This window comes from Terrapene carolina, unplaced genomic scaffold (genome assembly GCF_002925995.2).
Source record: "Terrapene carolina triunguis isolate 2854851 unplaced genomic scaffold, T_m_triunguis-2.0 Scaffold789, whole genome shotgun sequence".
In the NCBI taxonomy this organism is placed as follows: Eukaryota; Metazoa; Chordata; order Testudines; family Emydidae; genus Terrapene; species Terrapene triunguis.
The window spans coordinates 9,170,813-9,190,008 of record NW_020665140.1 but is presented as its reverse complement, the minus strand read 5'-3'; the positions used below and the strand labels follow the sequence as shown (position 1 = coordinate 9,190,008).

Genomic DNA, 19,196 nt, shown 5'->3' with positions numbered 1-19,196 from the left:
TCCCTCTGCAGATGACTCCATTTAAAGAGCAACTGAAGAGGTAAACAGACCCAGTTTCCCCTTTGCATCAAGTTCAGAATCCTTTACAGAGAAAGGGTTGGCCAGCAGAGGGAAACTGATTAGGCTACTGGCTAGTTTCCCTTCCTGGCGTAAAGCACTACTACTGCTGAACCGGATAACAGTAGCAGCATTTGTCCACAATACGCTCTAATTGTGGAGTCATTTAACTTTGAAATGAGGTCAGAGAATGCACATGAAATAGCACTGAGGGCCGTATTTACCAAACAGATTCATTTGCTATTTGAACACCTCTTTCAGATTAGAGACCAACATGATTTCCTCCTTAAAGTGTGGGCTTCATCAGAAAAGTCACTGTAAAAAAGTGGTAGCTTCCAACTCAAGATAGTCTACTTTGTGCACTTATCTCTTGACTATAGCGATAAATTAAATTACTATACCATTTTTTACTCCTATTAACCCCGCAGAGCCACCAGTACAACAAAAGAGCACCTAGGATTCTATTTTAGCTTGAGCACCAGCAGAATTGGTAACCAGTGTACTATTGTGACATTTGTATTGTTGCTGTTGTAGCAGCCAGAAGGAAAAAGCAACCTGAATGCAAAATTTGAGTTTGAGCTTATATTGCTTATAGGGAAACAGTTTGTTGATAATTTGTACAGTCAACTGCTTGACAACACTTTGGTTTGTTATGAAACATATTCAAGAGACCAAATAACCAGTATCAGTCAGGTTTATTGCTATAAGCAAAAAATAATATAGTACAGGAAAAAGGTTCAATACAATACCAGTCGATGGGAAGCCATCTTGTGCAGCATTATAAAAGGTATTGTGTATATCATCTGAAACTAGATTTAACCAATCAGCTTTCTACTTTGTTTTTCTGGTACCATGGCATACTCCTTATCTCTTTATTCTGAACACATGGATTCCAGGTACCCAGGGCATGAAGGCACCTTCTAAGTTTGTATTAGGGTACCACATTCATATGCCTCGATCCTGACAGTTTCTCTATCTACTTAAGCTAAAGCTTACTTCAGCAAATGCATGATGTTATGGGATACTTAGCATGGTGAAAAGTATTATAGTAAAGGTATAGTCCATTTTAGGCTATATAACTGCTATAATGTTTGTGCTTAATGCGCAAAAATATATATCTGGCACAGATCATATATTTTATTAATATGGGGTATATATGTAGCCAGCATATATTGGTCAACACTTTTTATTTATAAACTAAACAGATGAATTATGAAAACCATTGAAACACAAACATGGCCCTCCACATTTAGCAGAATAACGTTCTTTTCATCATAGAACTTGCACCCCAGAAAGATTTAACAAGATTTTAGCAAAATGCTAGATTCTTAATAAAAATGTTTTTTGTTTTTTTCCATAGGCACTTGGGGACATCATGGTTGAGTTTAGTATAAAAGCTTGGATTTAGGGTTATCTGGACTTCCAAAGTACGTACACTAACCTCTAAAACCCCTGCCACCTCCATAAGAGGGATGAGTTCTGCCTTAACACAATAGGTCAGTCGCTTGGTAAGTTCTGTCAGCAGGGCTTTATAAACCCAAAATTCCTCCAACTCCTGCAGAAACAAAGGATATTAAAGTCTGTAAAGTAACTTTACAATTCTAGTTAAATTCCTGTACTCTGGGCTAGTATTCTGGTTGGAGCATTGCCAAGGCAGCATATGTGTAGCCTTTGGAAGAGGGCTTATGCCATTTGTAGTAATCCTTCTGGCCAGTTCCAAGAGTTGAGTCCAGCATTCCTCAACTAGTCATCCCAAAACTGGGCCCTTTTGAAGGATGAGGCGATACTTTAGGGATAAGATGTTCTTTGGAAGTCATTTTGGACTTTCTGAATTTGGAAAGTTGAAGTAGCAGTTGGAGCTGCCAATGCAGCCATGTTTCCAAGAAGCTGCCATGCAATTAGATGACCTCTAAAAGGTGACACCATTTTAATGTACATTAGTAAGTTCTAAAATTCTACAGCAGAAAGTCACCCTTTTCCTCCGACTCTGATAAAGACATTTTTATACTTTACATCATGTAAAAGCAAAAATGTCCATTTAACATATATTACCTCACAGAAGTGCAGCACACAGGAGGAGAACGAGGCAGCAGAGTTCAGGAGATTTTGCACATATCCTCGAGACATGTTAAATTTTTCTGAAACGTTCCATATGTTGGTCTCTTTCAGTAGGGCATAAAGAACAAAGGACAGATACAGCCTATTTATGACACAGTTGTCCACATCCTAGGAAGACAGATGCACATGTTCAGTTAGAAGTGTGAGCTAGGATCCAATAGATAAAACAAAGAATATCAGAGAAGAACTCTGCATTACTAGGGGGACAGACTATCAGAATAGAGCTTTTCCATCTCTAAATGTCTCTAATCCTGTGAAACAGTCAGATGTAGTAGTGTTGCATTCAAGAATTTGTGAGGTAAGGGAGGAAATATGGGAAGCATTTTGGTGAAACAAAGATTAGTTCAGCCTACTCTGACTCTGTATACCTGAATCTGATTTGCGTTTCTGAAAACTACAATAATTAAGCTGTATGTTTGCCAGGGCCAGCATGAGAGTCCTGGATCCTACTGTTTCCATGGCTATACAATATACTGCACTTTAATAACTTTATATGAGAAAAAATAATGAACAGGGCATCATTAACTTGAAAAATCATATTTCTGTCTAAAAACTGTGCATTTCCTAGTTACAAGTCACCCCTAAAATTATCATAACTGTGAGATTAGAGAACCCCAATTATTAGCTGCACTATGAAAAACAATTCAATTGACAAGATTACAATTCTACTATTTTTTCTTTAAATAAAAATAATTTTCAGCCTACCTTTTTGATGGCTTGTCCAGAAGCCTTTTTCGTAATAAAACTTTCAGGGACTCCCACAATAGCTGCTACTTTCTGTTCTACTGAATTTAGCTGGCTGAACTAAAAAGTAAAATTAAAAAAACCAACACTGCAGCTAAACACATTTTCTATATTAATCAAATGCAAAACAATACCTTTAAGATATTATATCTTGTAACACCAATAAAGATACAACGGTTAAAAGACAACTTCAAATATATAACATTTTATCCCTTTAAAAATTTCATAAATATATACATTAATACAGATTAACCCTATCTCCACTCCTGCAACACACCTGCATGTGTACAAACACAAACGCACACAGAATCACTTCCCCCTCATCTGTAGTATAGCTATTTAAGTGGGCACAAGCATCGTTACACGATAGTTTTTGAGCTGCAATATTTGTACTTTTGGTTATTTATCACTGATATGCAAGAAGGCAGTGAAAATTTGAGAGAACTCATGTTCAAGCTGACCACTATCAAATTCTAAAACTTTTTTAAGCAGACAAAATAAGTTTTCCTTCAATTTTAGTATCTTTGCATATAGTTTTGATAAAATATATAAGCAATGCTAAGAAGTACAGCAAAAAAGCCAATTTAAATTAAGTGCTTATCAGATGGCTGGCTCTGTAATCATTCCCAGAAGCAAGCTATGGGAAATATTTTGTTACCGGAAGTCAGCGACTATTTTCCCTTTCTGCCAGCATAAGAGTAGCCAGGCAGAGGTCTTTGGAATGCTTTCTTTTACTTTCCCCCCCGGTATGTTTAGTACTTTTTATGAAGGATGCTCTAGAAATAAAATGTATTTTTTATAATGTAATCAGAGTACAAAAGTGATCTCTTAGTCTTCTATTAACCACTTCAGCATCAACCAATGTATTTGGTTTTACCCAGAACTCAGCAGTTTCCTTGGCTACACTTTGAACTGCCTCTGACTCCAGACTTTCCAGTTGTATCTTGACTTTCACATCAGAATGGTATTTATATAAAGCAAACCATAAGCTTTAGGGATTTTAATGTTATCACTGACATATTACACTTTATGATCACTGTCGGGTATGTCTACACTGCAGCTGGGAGTACACATCCCAGTACAGGCCAACAGACACACAACATACTAGCTTTGCTTGAGCTAGAGTAGTACTAAAAATAGCAGCGTAGCTGGGGTAGCACAGGCAGGATCTCAGGCTAGTTGCTGGTGTACAATTACGTCCGGGCCCCCTCTCCCCCCCGCCTACATACTCGGCTGGCTAGCCTGAGCCACTGCCTGTGCTACATTGGCCACACTGCTATTTTTAGTGTGCTAGCGTGAGTGGATGTAACTCATCGGTCTAGCCATGCTCAGAAGCACACTCCCAGCTGCAGTGCAGACATCTAGCCAGACCCAAGTACAACTAAAAATCATAAGATGCAAAACTACATCTTAAAACTACTTAAAACAAAACTACTGTTTCGTGCTGTGTTAAGAAGCAGCTCTGTTATATATCTCAATTCTCCTGGTGAAGAGCTCATTGGATCACACGGTTCTAATGAGTGAAATAATAAACTGATTTAGCATATCATTACATTTGATTCTTAATGCTACCGTACTGGTTACAATTACATTTTGAATCAATATGATTGTTTCCCCTTAGTTTCTCTATAATAAATGTTCATGGGTATATTAGCTTGTCCCTTTTCTTTAACTTATTAATTTTAGCTCCTAGGTGGCTAGTAGTTCAAAAGGTTTACTCCTGGAGGAATTCTGCACCACTGCACAATGCAGAATTTTGCAAGAATTAATGTTGGGCATGTAGGGAAATAACCCACTTCCTTCCCTGACGAACCAAGGGATGCACCTCACCCATGAACTTATTCGCTACACCGATACTGACTTGGACTCTTAATACATTCCATGGGTGGCGTACCCAAGCCCACTTATCCACTGATGCTCTAAAAACTCCCACACCCCAATCTGGGTCTATGCTGGTTATGTGATATGTATGTATCTCGTGATCCTTGTAACCGGTACCTGTAATCCCTCATAACTTAAGCCTGACTCCAGATGTACAGTACCTTCCCTCTTAACTTTAATAAGATTTTTAAATCTTTCCTTTTTTCCCCTACAGAAATGGGCTGCAGAAATGTTGGCCGCTACTAGGGGCTGCAGGACCCAGCAGAGCCCAGCAGCTCACAAATAGAAGACAAGGCCAGGGGGAGGGGGAGGGAACTGGAGGGTTCCCAGCAGTTGTAGTTCCCAGCATGCCCTGAAGGAAGGAGGCAGCAGCACGCAGGAAACTCTGTGCAAGCCTGGGACCCAGTGTCAGGTTGTTTCTCCCTCTGGATCCCTGTGCTCTAGGAGGGTAGGGTCTGAGAGTAGTTGGGCTCTGGGGGGTAGAGGGTGTGAGTGTCTGGGATGGCAGGGGGGGGGGGGGGGGGGGGGTTGGCGGGGGGGGGGGGGGGTGTGTAGAAGGTGTGAGTTTCTGGGCCGGGGGAGGAGGCGCAGCTGGGCTCTGGAGGCTAGTGTGTGAAAGTGTCTGGGCCAGAGGGGACCCGCAGCTGGCCCCTGGGTGGAAGAAGGTGAGAGTGTCTGGGCTGGGGGGAGGAGAGAGAGGGAGTCGAGGGTGTGAGTGTCTGGGCTGGGACGGGACTGGGGGGGGGGGGGCCGCGGGGCGGGGGGGGGGGGGAAGGGTGTGTTTCTGGCCCCGTGCTGGGCTCTGGAGGGAACGGGGGGGCAGAGAAGCAGGAACTGGGTTGTCGTAGGGGTTTCTTTAACTTTGCTCCTGGGGGAATTTTTGTGTGTGTCTGTATTGTTACAGACATGCTTGCTGACAGGTATTTTGAAATATATTACCAACATAATTGAAACCGGTGTGATTATATAGTGTTATTTTGACAAATACAATTTGCAAAATTTTAAAATATTGTGCACAGAATTAATTTTTTTGGCGCAGAATTCCCCCAGGAATAAAGGTTACAAACACAAGTGAACAGATAACAGAGGAAACAGCTATATAATTCAACCTATATTTTGCTGTGCAGGACAGCACTTGGTATATGGTTGAAGCCTGTCTTACCTGTCTAAAATAGATCATCCAGTCTGGTCTACAGTGATAAGTCATGTCATATGGAGTTGTCAGATAGAGAAGGTGAAGGCAGCTCTCAAGAACCAGCCCCTCAAGACCTTTCTTCAAGTCTCTGTAGAGAGCATCACAATAGGCCAAGTCTATAGAGCCTAAAATGAATTAGTATAAAGATACCAGTTTATATAACAGTGACAGTTAAGTAGAATATACTGTATCATATGTAATTCTCCCTCTGTTCTTTCTTTAGGGACCTTTAATAAAGCCTGTATTTCAGTAACCAGCACAGTGCCAAGGACTCCCAAATCTAATTTGTTAAGTCAATAAGAAATGCATTTTACTACCCCCAAAATAGCAATACTTCATGTGGATGACACCCTGGGGAGTGTTACTACAACAGAGGCCAAATATACTTAGAACTCGTTTGTATAAAAGGAAAAGCAGTTAAAAAGAAGGGAAAGAATGTAAGATGCTTGGTCTCTATTTTTAATGGGGGGATATTTGAATATTAGAACTCAGTAGTCAAGACAGGAACTGCTATACTGGATCAGATCAGTGGTCCTTCTAGTTCAGTACCAGATGCTTCAGAAAAAGGTGCAAGAAGGTAGACAAATGTGAGCTAATCGGTCTCCCCCATTAGATGACATCCTGACATCAACAGTTAGAGATTGTCTTAAGTCCCAAAGCATGAGATTTAATATAACTTCCACAATTTTTGTTATTGATTATCGCAAGTCTGGAAATTCTCGATATCCATATAAAGGTCCAATCCCTTTTTGAATCTTGCTAAGTTCTTGGCCTCAACAATTTCCTGTAGCAACAAGTTCTACAGTCTAATTGCATGTTGTGTGAAAAAATATTTATCAGTTTTCAGCTTCCCATTTTTAATTTCATGTAATGCCCCTGTGCTCTTGAGTTCTGAGAGAAGTCCCTGATCTAACTTCTCAAAAATTGCATTTACTTACATTACGTCCACTCTTTTTCCATTTCTTTTCTAAGGTAAACAATCCCAATCTTTTCACTCTCTCTTGTTTAGCAGTATACTTCTTGAGATGGGGAAACGTGCATTGCACACAGTATTCCTCATGATGCCACACAGATTTATATAAAGGCATTATAATATTCTCCACCACATTTCTCATTAATCCTAACATCGTTCGCTTTTTTGATCAGTAGCTACACACCAAGCAGAAATCTTAATCTTCACTGAGCTGTCTACAATGATGCCAAGTCCCTTTCCTGAGTTGATAGAGTTAATTTAGAAATCTGAAAAGGTGCACAAGTAATTTACGTTTCCCCTGCCAATGGGCACTACTTTGCATTTATACAACTTATGTTTGTCATACTATTTCCCATTCATCTAGCTTATTTAGGGTTCTCTGAAGTTTCTCAAAAGCTCTCTGGTCCTGACTAACCTAAATCACTGTGTGTCATTTGTAAAACTTGCTACTTCACTACTCACCCCTCTTTCCGTATGCTTAATTAATATATTAAACAAACATGGGAACTACTACAGAACCCTAGACACCTTGCTGTTAACCTTTTGCCAAGATGAAAATTGACCATTTAATCCTACTCTTTGCTTTCCTGTCCTCCTACTCACTTTTTGATCCATGATAATACTTTGCCTCTCATCCCATGACTACATAGCTTCTTTAGCAGCCTTTTGTGCAGGGCCTTTTTGAAGTCTAAGTTCAAAGAATTCTGAGACATTAGTGAGACATGATTTTTTCCTTTACAACGGTGCTGGTTACACCCTATTATATCATGATCTTCCAGGTGTTTTGTTATTTTGATTTTAAATTATCGTTTCAGAAAGGAGATAAGAGGTTGGATGAAAGTGAGTGTGAAGAAAAAAAAGTCCAGATTTTAAATGTTATTGTGAAAAAAATACGATGAAAATGAAGAAAACTCTCTCACCTTTGTAGGTAGCTTGACCCAACTGTGTTATCTCTAGATTACTTTGGGATTTTTGTTCCTTTTCAGAGGTTGTTTTTCCTTTTAGTAGTCCTTTTTCTATCAGACATCCCAGTGCTTCTCTAGTTATAGCTGAGAGGCTCTTTTCTTTAGACAGAAACTGTTGCTGAACACCAAACAGTGTGCCACACATAAAGTGGTAGATCTCTTCAGGGTTTCTTGCAACCTACAACATTTTAGTATGTGATTGCAACATTATGTTTAAACAATCTGAATATCGTTATGCGTAGCATGATAGATAAGTGCCAACCTACAATCTTCGTCTAGCTGAAAACATTATGCTTACTGAAGACATAGGGCAACACTGTTAATTTTATGTTGCTACAGAACTGTGCGATACCTCTAAGTTATACTACAGACATTCTGACTGTGAGAGATGAACACTACATGGCATTCTGCTCTAACATTCCAGCTTTTAGTGTATTACTTTTTTTGGGGTGGGTGGGGGGGAAGGGGAGAGGGCTCTTTAAGGAGCGAGTAATATAAAACATGTTTAAAATCAATGAGGAAACAGAGCAGAAACCACTTGGGACTTGTCTACATTAGTAAATTTTATAATCATGTTTCAACATGATTTAACAACTGAGTTAGCTAACACAATGACGACATCATCATCATTAGTGTAGACAAGGGCAAGTTGTGCTCAGCATTGTGCAAGCTAGTCATGGTTAAACTCAAGGCCTTAGTGAATACTAATGTAACTGATCTCCATCTTAGTGAAACGTACAGTTATTCTGCATCCATACTCTTAATATCAAAATGCATCTCTTTAGTTGCTCACAAAAGAGTTAAATTGTTACCTTTAATCCAACCAAAGACAGGAGCAGGCTTTGGATTCCCTTAGTGAATTCAAGAAAGAGGTTGCTGTAACAGTTCTCTAAAGGACTGTTTACTAAATCCCGAACCTAAAAAAACAAAACAATTGTTATTTACACTATGCATTCATAAAGTCTCCACAAGTGAAAAATATTCCACTTTCAAAAAATATCTTGAAGGTTTTTTTAAAAAATCAAGCTAGTAAATAAGAAAATTGCTGGAGATGTCCAAGTTTTAGGATAAGTTCTTGTGTGAGAGACTACATATGCTGCAGAGAAAAAGCTGGTCTCCAAAGACAGATTGGAAAAGGGCTCTGGCTGCCGTCATGACTGCAGAAAAGGGTCCCACAAAAATAATTATTTCAAGGAGAGTCAAATAGTTACAGTTACTGCTGCTTTCAAATGAAGAGTTGGGGGCAAACAATTCAAATCCCCTCCTCCCCGCATCAACTTCTTCTGATGACTCAAGCTACCACATTTTTTGAGTAAGTTACCAGATGTTTGTCTTTTTCTTGCACTATAAGAATACTTTCACCAGCACTGTCAATGCCAGCTCGACCAGCTCTGCCAATCATCTGCTTATACTGGTTCTTCTTCAGGAACTCTGTAGCAACATAGGGAGCTCTTAAAATAACCCTAAGGAAAAAAAGAAGAGACTTTGAAAAAGCTATGTTCTGTAAATCATCAGTAAAGTTATATTAAACACAAAGCTCTCCCTAAAAGAAAAGTTTCTATTTGCCTCATGATGCAAGAGTCATTGTTAATGACAATTATACAAGCCTGTCAAATACAAAACATACCCCAACATGTCTATTTGAAAAATCAAGAGCAATACTGAGCACATGGAAAGAATCTTCGATAAAATATGAACAAGTGCCAAACTGAATTTTGTATCAGCTTAGAAACTGTATCTAAGCACCTTATTAGTATTAAAAAAAACCACAAATAAGCAACTATGTCAGCCTGCATTGCTCAGTCATTAAATTTTCAAACAAACACCTTTATGCTTTCTCCCAGGCTGCCCTTCACACTTTGGCGGAGCTCCCCATAAACATCCGCAAAACTCACTCATTCAAAACACACTTTCTCCAAGATGTCAACAACAAAAAATTGACGATGGGTAGGGCTGCTGGTGTGCGGAGACCACAGCCTTGCACACTGACGAATACTGTCTCACTGTTTCCTTGTATCCCCCCATTTTTCTTGTCTGTATCCATCTGTTGTCTCATCCTATACTTGGACTGTAAGTGCCTTAGGGCAGAGGAAGTCTTTTTGTTATGTATTTGTACAGCATCTAACACAATGGGGTTCTGGTGCATGACCAGGTGCTACAGTAATACAAATTATAAACAGCACCACAATGTCATCAAGGACTTTTACAGACAACCCATGAGTTGCCTTACCTGCATCTTTATACTGTAGCATCTCCTACAACCGTATATATTTTTAAAATATTAATTTGATGCAATATGAGATTCACCTCAACAAACAATTTGGACTTCTGTCTACACTCTACAGAGTTTAAGTTTTATTTAAATTGAGAATGTAGAGCAATAGGAGAATTATTTAAAACACAGACATGCATATTCCATGAACTGTCAAACAAAGAACAAAAATGAGTTTATTTGCAAGCCCTCAAATCTCCCTGAGTAATAACTCTATTTAGAAAGGCTATTTCTAAAGAATTCTACAAAGAAATAAAGCCAAAATTGCATTTTGTCACATTCTAGTTATATTGAATAAAAAAAAAATCTAAATTTAACAAACAAGATTAAACACAAACTCTGTCTCTAGATCACAGAATTCTAATATAAAATATTAAAAAGGAGCCAAATCTGTTTTATACTGCCAGATTATTCAGTAGCAAGCCTACAAAAAATTGTGCCCCTAAGATTTACTAAAACACAAACATTATGGTTTAAATCACGCAATTTAAAAGCTGAGTCAACTTGAATGTAATAACTTACAAAAGTAAGTTAAAATTAGTTTCAGGTATCAGATGTTGTGAGTCCCCTGCCAATTTTTGTGGTTTTATATCACATTTTCCTTTTTTAAAAATTGTTTTTCTTTTCCCTGGTTGCTGCGTGAAAAACCCACACATGTAGGGAAAGGAGATTTCCTCTAAATGCTGACAAATGCATAAAGACAACAAATTGGAATTACATTTTTATTCTCTAATCTCTTTCAGTTATAGGTAATTTACTATTGTACATTGATGAGTTAAGACTGCAGGCTATCAATAACCAATTTATCCATTAAACTGTAATTTATTTTAAAAGCTACTTTTGGATAAGCCCTTTTTTCTGAAGCAGGCAAGAAGCCATTGTCCAAGCCAATCAGAATACATAAGGTAACTGATCACACTGAGAAACAATATGTCAATATCCGCCAGAGTGTTTAAGTGTACCATTTTCGAATGGTAAGACAAGACCATGACGAACTGAAGTTCAAAAATGCATGAATTCTATATTTGTTTTCAATAAATGCATCAGCATTTACACAGCAACAGGTCATTTGGACACACTGCTGTGATCACCAGCATGACCTCAAACATACAAATTGAACAGATGTGCTCTATGCTAGCACATTTTTGGGTTGTCTATACTTTTCAATAAAAGGACTATTTTCAGTGCAATTCCACTTAAACGGTCTAAAAATAGCATTATCTGTTTCCTTATTTACTATCTCAGTGATTTAATATAAAATTTTCTCAGTTTATAAGTAAAGTGATGGTTTTCTTAACTGCCAGCTCTATAGATTCTACCTGAAAGCCAAGATGTGTTCTTACTGTCTCATGCACCATCGTAAGTAACAGATTCTGCAACCCAAATTCTGCCCTCAGTTATGCCTGTGCAATCATCTGATTTGGTCCTGCAATTGGAATTTAGTTACAATTCTCTTAATTATACTTGAGTCAAAACAGAATGCAGTTTCATTGTTCAGAAGGATACTGGCGCAGCAAGGTTCCCAGGAGCAAAAAGCAGATATGACTAACAACACACAAGGAGAACTATTGAGTAGATTGTGCCATGTTTAATGGCTACTCAGAGTGGAACTTCATTAATATAATGTTGACATCTCCAATTTTAGACAATGCAGGAGTTTTGACAATATAGGGTTTAAATGAATCCTCACAAATACTTTTTGCATGACTAACCTTCGTGCTGGCAGGTTGACTCCAGCAGCTAGAGTAGATGTGCAAGTAAGAAGGCACAGGACACCTGCAGAATAAGCCTCCTCTATACGTTTCCTTTCGTCACTGGTAAGGCCGCTGTGATGGTAGGCAATACCAAATGGAATGGTTCGCTTTAGAACAGGACAGAGACTTCCCTTACCAATATTCTTCAAGTCCTTAATAAGATCTTGTTTCTCGTTTTCCCTGTGATTTCTATATTCCCTTGAGTGGTGGGGAGCAAATAAACAAACACCCTTAACATTTACATTTTAACAATTCAGTAACTACATTAAAAGAAAAGGATACTTCTAATTTGCTCCTGCCCATTCTCCATTCCTACAGCAAGAATATGTTCACCTCAACCTTTGAAGTCCAGAAAACATTTTCTAGTGTTTCTAATATTATTTTTACCAAAATGAGAATCAAAGTTAGTCAGCAGCAAAAAAATCAAACTATACTCTCAGTCAAGAAAACAGAAAGGATCAAGATTATGGTAAACGTTCTATTTCAAATGCACTGAGATGAGTGACGAGAATGATACAAACTGCCTACAAGTCTAGTAATAGCACAGATTCTTTTCCTCATAGGTAGCAATCACAATGATGGGAATATCAAGCAGTTAGAGATTTCAATTTTCAGTATCTATTTTGTTAAAGTAATCAGATATACACACTGAAAATGAGTGTAAGTGCCTTGTAACTTCCTAGAAAGATCATTTCAATAGATTTTTTTGAATTATTATTGCATGAATCTGAGCATATTGGTTGAGATATTGGTTGTTTCATTAATAATGAAATAAAAAGTTAAAATATTCAACTTTAAAATAAAACCCAACTTTTTGTTTGCATTTTACATTCACAGCATATGTAACCAAACACAAAGAGCTGCTTAACAGGCTACTGTTAGGCATGACCAAGAAGAGAACCACTGAGAGCATGAATGGGACACAGTAAGTGCTGTAATTTACACAGAACAGCATGAACAAGATGTGAATTCCATAGATGGTCTCTAAAGGAACTTCGCTATTTTTGCTCCCCAGTGTTTATATTTTTTAAACTGATTCTTGAAAAATTGTATTTTAGTGCCTGTTTTTGTTTTAAACCAAAAATGGACTCTGACACAGGAGCGTTCCCTTCAAGCTACCCTATAATTTCTTTCGCCCAGGGCAAGTTATTTTTTTGTTTGTTTTCGGTCAGGCAAGTATATTTTTTCATCATCATTACCACCATCACCATGGGAAAAGACAGGTGATTAATTTTTGTGCTAAAAGAGGTAAACAGTCAAGGCTGATTTGGCATTTCAGGTATACTCTACAATAGTAATAAGAGAAACATACTTGTTCAGGTACTTGCATATCATTTCAGCTACATTTTCACAGTTCTTTTTAGTGGGACAAAAGACTAGGCAGGAGTAATTTGGAATGACTTCTGTCACCAAGGCAATAAGGTGGTCAGGGTCCATCTTCTGCAAATTAGTAGAATACTGAAACAAAAGTGGGAAAAAAAAGAGTCACCACACACTCTATTTGTAGTTACTACATGAATTAAACCTAAGGTCCTGACCCTGCAAATCAATTCTGAATCTCCTTTCGCTTTAAAAATGCAGAACATTAAGGGATGCTCAGAATTTGACTGGAGGGAACAGAAAGGTGTGAATGGAATGTTTTGCCTCTTTACTACCATTGGAGCTCATTGGTAACACTGGTGCTACATGTTCGATACTACTGGTAGTCACTCTATCAAAGGAGAGGAGTACTGGTCTAGAGATCAGAAGGCTTTTTGGGGGTGGGGGCACAGCAAACAGTAGGTATAGACAACAAGGAGTTCTGATTTTTACTTTATGGTGACCCATTCCCAGCTGTTGAGAAGAGAGGATGCTGGGATACCTACCAAGGTGGTTTTCCTGGACCTTGCTCATAGGCTCTACCTTTTTTGTATCAGCTTCTGGCTAGGTATCTGAAATTTTCAAGCACCTCACTCCCCCCAAGAAGGGAAAAGAAGTTCTCTCCCTTCTTCTCTCCTGTACAGCTGGGAATAAAATTAAAATCTAAAAAACACCCCTCATGTTAGTATTTGGCCATCTAGAGACCACTTGTCCATTGATATTCTTTCCCTTTATCATACTTTATATTTATGAACCAATGTGTCCTAAGAATACCTTAATTTTTGAATACTGTATACCTAAAGAAATGAAAAGTTTCATACATATATCTGCATTACCTTGAAATTAAGAAGACGTGAAAAAGTAAGGCCATTCTCTGCTTTGTTGTCAACTTCATAGATACTATCTTGTATTTTAACATACTCCTTTAATTCTACCTAGGTTGGTTTAAAAAAAAAAAAAAAAAAAAGATATATTAATGTTAGTCAAATTACTGTCTGCATTACTACATCTTTTAAACTATGAGATCTCTTGGAAATACATTTCCAAACTCAAAAAAATAAAGAACCATTCTTATCTCCACACCCAAGAGCTGGCATAAGGCATTTACTTGCCTGTCCCTTATCTCCAAGAATTCATTACCTCAAGAAAATACACACTTCTTCTACCAAGTGGTAAAGTACAGCTTGGCTGATGCTGTGAGCTTCAGGGTAATTTACTTTCAGTTTTGCATGCTATTTCATCTAATGTTAGTTACTTTGAAGGGAATCAGTAAAGCTAAGTATCTTTCTGAATTGCAACAGTATAAGTTAAATATAGTTTGTATTGTGTGCCACTTCCACTGCTGCCATCTATCTTTTAGAAAATAAACGTGATTTGTCCCTGGAAATATAGGCAATCCAAACAATGAAAGACGTACGTTTTTAATTCTCAAAGCAAAGGAACACTTTTTAAAACATCAAACTGTATACCCTCTTTTCCCTGCCCAGGTAGAGAAAACAAATGAGACATTTCAGCCCAAAGGTTTTTTTTTTTTTTTTTTTTTTTAAAGGTAACTGAAGCATCTGATTGAAGGAGCTCAGAATACAAGTGCCTTCTCAATCACAAAGAAGGGCTGGTCTACTTATAGATTTAGTACCACCTTAACTGAATTGATTTAGAAACCAACACAGTTAAAGCAGTACAACCCCCAAGTGCAGACGTTTATGGAAATAAGCTGAACAGATACAAGCACCTTTATACCAGTATAACTATGTTTGCACTTGGGGGTTATACTGCTTTAACTGTGTTGGTTTCTAAATCAGTGTAAGTGGTACAAAAACTGTGTGTTGAAAGCTCAAAGTATCAAACTAGCAGTCACTTTTAACTCTAAAAATGTTAAGCAATAGTTTTCCCTAGTCTTGAACACGTACTGGTCTAAAATTATTAGTGTAATACTCCGCTTGCAGGAACTGCTGCAGGTCCCCAACATTGTTTAAAGTTGCACTCATTCCAATGATTTGAGTAGTTTCTATAAAATAGAAAATTAAATGTTGAGTACATTTTCAAGTTTAAAACTAAATATTTATTACAATTAGAAGCCACAAAATGTTAAAAATGTCACAAGATGTATTCATAGCCTTATATAGCACATATAAAAAGAACTGAATTCAGTATCTAGGCAGCTGTTTTATCATGTCATTTAAAAAAAAAAAAAAAAAAAAAAAAAAAAAAGACCAAGAAAAGGGGGCCAGACTTTTGTACCTATTTCAGTGAAAGCTATCATAGCACAAGCAAAGTTCTAGTTAACAATGAACATATTTTAACACAATAGTTGCCATACCAGAGGCAACTGTTGTAAACCCAACGTAACTCGGTTAATAAAGAAAACTTAAGGGAACAAGAAGCTTTACTATCCGTGGAGGAATTAAAGCTCTCACAGTGGTCATTGGGTTAGACCAGCGGTTCTCAAACTGTGGGTCAGGACCCAAAGTGGGTCGTGACCCCATTTTAATGGGGTCGCCAGGGCTGGCTTAGACTTGCTAGAGCCTGGGGCCAAAGCCGAAGCCCGCGCCCCACAGCTGAGGGCTGAAGTCAAAGTCCGAGTGCTTCAACCCTAGGCAGCAGAGCTCAGATTACAGGCCCCCTGCCTGGGGCTGAAGCTCTTGATGGTCATGATATAGAAGGCCTCATTAGATAGCAGAGAAGGTGGTGTCTTCTAAATAACTGGGTCCCAGACAATGCATATTTAGATTTTTTGAATTTTACTCAGAACACCTAAGTAGCCGTTAGTGCCACACTTGAAGAGTACGTGCTGAGTGTTCTCATCCACCCTTCCCACTGACAAGGCAGGTCACTGTATTCTGCATCAGCTGAAGATTGCAGAGGTCCACCAGGGTACAATTGCATTAGGTGACAAAACACATGGTAATACTGTAGCAAGGTCTGCATCCAAAAAAGAAAGTCTCTGGGCTAGTCACAGACAGATAACAGAAATATCTCACAATGCCTTTTTCTGTGCACTCAGAAAAAGAAGATCTTACACAACCCATGGCCACAAACCACACAGTGAAAGCGCAGTGCTCCCCACCTCCATTCTTCTAGATCAGTGACCCCCTTCCATTTATATAAAAAGAGTAAAGCGTGCAACAATAAGCCCATTGGCTTTAAGACTGAGCTGAATAAGTTTATGGAGGGGTTGGTATGATGAGACTGCCTTCAATGACATGTAGCTGATCTACAACTGCTTCATCTCCAATGGCCAGTGATGGGACACTAGATGGGGAGGGCTCCGAGTTACTACCGAGAATTCTTTCCCAGGCATCTGGCTGCTGGGTCTTGCCCGCATGCTCAGGGTCTAACTAATTGTAATATTTGGGGTTGGCAAGGACTTTCCCCCCAGATCAGATTGGCAAACACCTTGGGGGTTTTCGCCTTGCTTTGCAGCCTGGGGTCTGGGTCACTTACAGGTTTACACTACTGTAAATGATCGATTCTCTGTAACTTGGAAGTCTTTAAACCATGATTTGAGGATTTCAGTAACTCAGTCAGGGTTAGGGGGTCTATTACATAGTGGGTGGCCTGCAATGTGCAGGAGGTCAGACTAGATGATCATGATGGTACCTTCTGACCTTAAAGTCTATGTAATTTATTCGTATGTTTGTTTCAAGAGGCTGACACTGAAGGGTAACAGTGTGCAAGGAGTGGGGGAAGAGATTTTATTTGGCAGTTTTATTTCAACATAAATCAACACCTTACAAATTCCCCTAATTGCCTTTTGTGAATCTCTTGGGAGTTGTGACCTACCAGTTATGAAACACTGTTCTAGATTAATCCCCTGACATAGCAGCATCCATCCTACCCAGATCAGTTGCAGACACTTCACTTCCATTTAAGTCAAAACATTTCTCAGGAGCTGAGAAATCACAAACACATCAGAAAACCATCTTAGATGAAAAAGGAATAAAGAATTTAGTGTTGTTCCCACACTGGTGACTATGGGAGTTTCTTCACAGCATGGTCAGCTTGAGTTAGCACACCAGTTAACTGCACTTGAGCAACTACAGTTCAAAACAACACTTGAGTTACAGAATGAGCTGCAAAGTGACTGGATTAGCTGCTGATGAGTTGTTGCAACTCAAGCTGATGCATCCCAATTGAAGTACTAGCTCAAACTTCAACAGCACTCAGGCTTCAACCCCCCTCTGCCCTAAGAGTATGTCTACACTGTAGCTGGGACAGTGCTTCCCAGCACTGATAGACACATGTGCTAGTTCTGCTCCAGCTAGCACGCTAAAAATAGCAGTGTGGCTGCAGCAGCATAGGCAGTGGCTTGTGCAAGCCACCTGAGTTCAAGTCCACCTGACTGCCCGGGAGTGTACTTGGGTGGCTAGCCTGAGCTGCCACCCGTGCCACCGTGGCCACACTACTATATTTAGCATACTAGATCCAGCAGACCTAGGGCGTGTGTGTCTACCCATGTTGGGAAGCACATTCCCAGGTACACTATAAACATGCTCTGAAAGGCTAGCTAGCTTGAGCTTATAGTACCACCTAACTCAAGCTACAGATTTGTGTGTGTGGCTGGAAGTCAAGTTAAGGGTAACACTAGTTATAGCTCAAGCCAACTGTGCCATGAAGACGCATCCTATGCAATGGATAATGTTTCACAGTGTCCCCCCCAAGGCCTTTATATACACATTTAACAGGAAGGGTCAGAAATCACTCTTGAGGGAAGAGTTCACACCAAACTGGAATTTCTCAGAGATGAAGGAAGAGGACTACTACACGGCCACCTCATGAACTCCAGCAAAGCACTACAAATGGGTAAAAAATAACCACAGTGATCCATGGTGAAATACACTATTACCCAGTGGAATTTGTGAAATTTTAGAAACCGTGAAACAATACAAAATAAATTGAAAATTGGATTAATCTCTCTCAAGTTATATAAGTTGTTACTTAACATGATATTTTTAAAGGTAACTAGTCATGATGTAGGAGTTACTTACTGCTGGTGTAGAGAATTTTTGCAAGAATCATTTCCAGTGTAGCTCCACGACTCCCCTCACCAAGCATGTGCAACTTCGGGGAAAAATAAAGAGAAGTGAGGCATGTTAAATTAGTTACTGACTTAGCAATATTTCTAAATACAAACCAGCATACCAATCAAATCCTAAATATTTTTAATATGGTAAACCTTTTGTCAGATTTCTCTCTGATTAAGTTTGGTGTATTTAACTCTAATGCCCCCTCCGATAATGTTCTCTCACTATAAAATATATATATTTTTTAAGGAGAATGGTGAAAAAAGTAGATCTAATACTATACGTATGTGTTTAACAACAAGGTTTGCTTTCCATTAAATTAAATAACAATGGTCACAGGGATGGCACTTCCTGGCAGAAAATATTCAGTGCAGTGATCTTTATTACCCAATTAGAATCTATTTTGAACATCTCTTACCTTGATCAAAGTGTGCAACGAGAGGTCTGGGGCCGCCTGGGGAGCCACAAGCAAGTTTCAGGGGGCCCGACAAGCATGGCTGGCGTTAGACTCACTAGGGCCCAGGACAGAAAGCCGAAGCCCTGCCATGCGGGACTCTATCCAGGGCCCTTGAGTACCACCACCCAGGACTGAAGACGAAGTCTGAGCAACTTACCTCCATGATGCCCTCTGAGGCATGGGGCCCCAGGCAATTGCCCTCCTTGCTCCCCACTAACGACGGCCCTGGCTTTTATATGCAGAAAAACAACTGCTGTGGCACAGCTGGGCCATATGTGGGGGGCCTCAGAAAGAAAAAGGTTAGGAACCCCTGCTTTAGTAGACAGTGATGGCCTTTTCCTAACAGTTAGTGACAGTACAGCAATCACTGGCAAAGCAACACTTAATTCTCGATGTT

At 39.0% G+C, this 19,196-nt stretch overlaps 1 protein-coding gene across 4 annotated transcripts in view; it reads right to left on the bottom strand.

Moving 5' to 3' along the window:
- The window catches only part of HELQ (helicase, POLQ like), a 32,038-nt gene that overhangs the window by 4,377 nt on the left and 8,465 nt on the right, over positions 1-19,196 (bottom strand). For all 4 annotated transcript variants that reach the window (XM_024213836.2, XM_024213837.2, XM_024213839.3 and 1 more), the window contains 12 exons: positions 18,307-18,379; positions 15,229-15,326; positions 14,155-14,253; positions 13,272-13,417; positions 11,918-12,157; positions 9,255-9,396; positions 8,746-8,850; positions 7,889-8,111; positions 5,963-6,120; positions 2,881-2,979; positions 2,110-2,283; positions 1,499-1,612 (listed from right to left, as the gene is read on the bottom strand). In XM_024213836.2, coding sequence (XP_024069604.2) covers positions 1,499-1,612; positions 2,110-2,283; positions 2,881-2,979; positions 5,963-6,120; positions 7,889-8,111; positions 8,746-8,850; positions 9,255-9,396; positions 11,918-12,157; positions 13,272-13,417; positions 14,155-14,253; positions 15,229-15,326; positions 18,307-18,379 — 1,671 coding nt within the window. The remainder of the gene's footprint in view (positions 1-1,498; positions 1,613-2,109; positions 2,284-2,880; positions 2,980-5,962; positions 6,121-7,888; positions 8,112-8,745; positions 8,851-9,254; positions 9,397-11,917; positions 12,158-13,271; positions 13,418-14,154; positions 14,254-15,228; positions 15,327-18,306; positions 18,380-19,196) is intronic.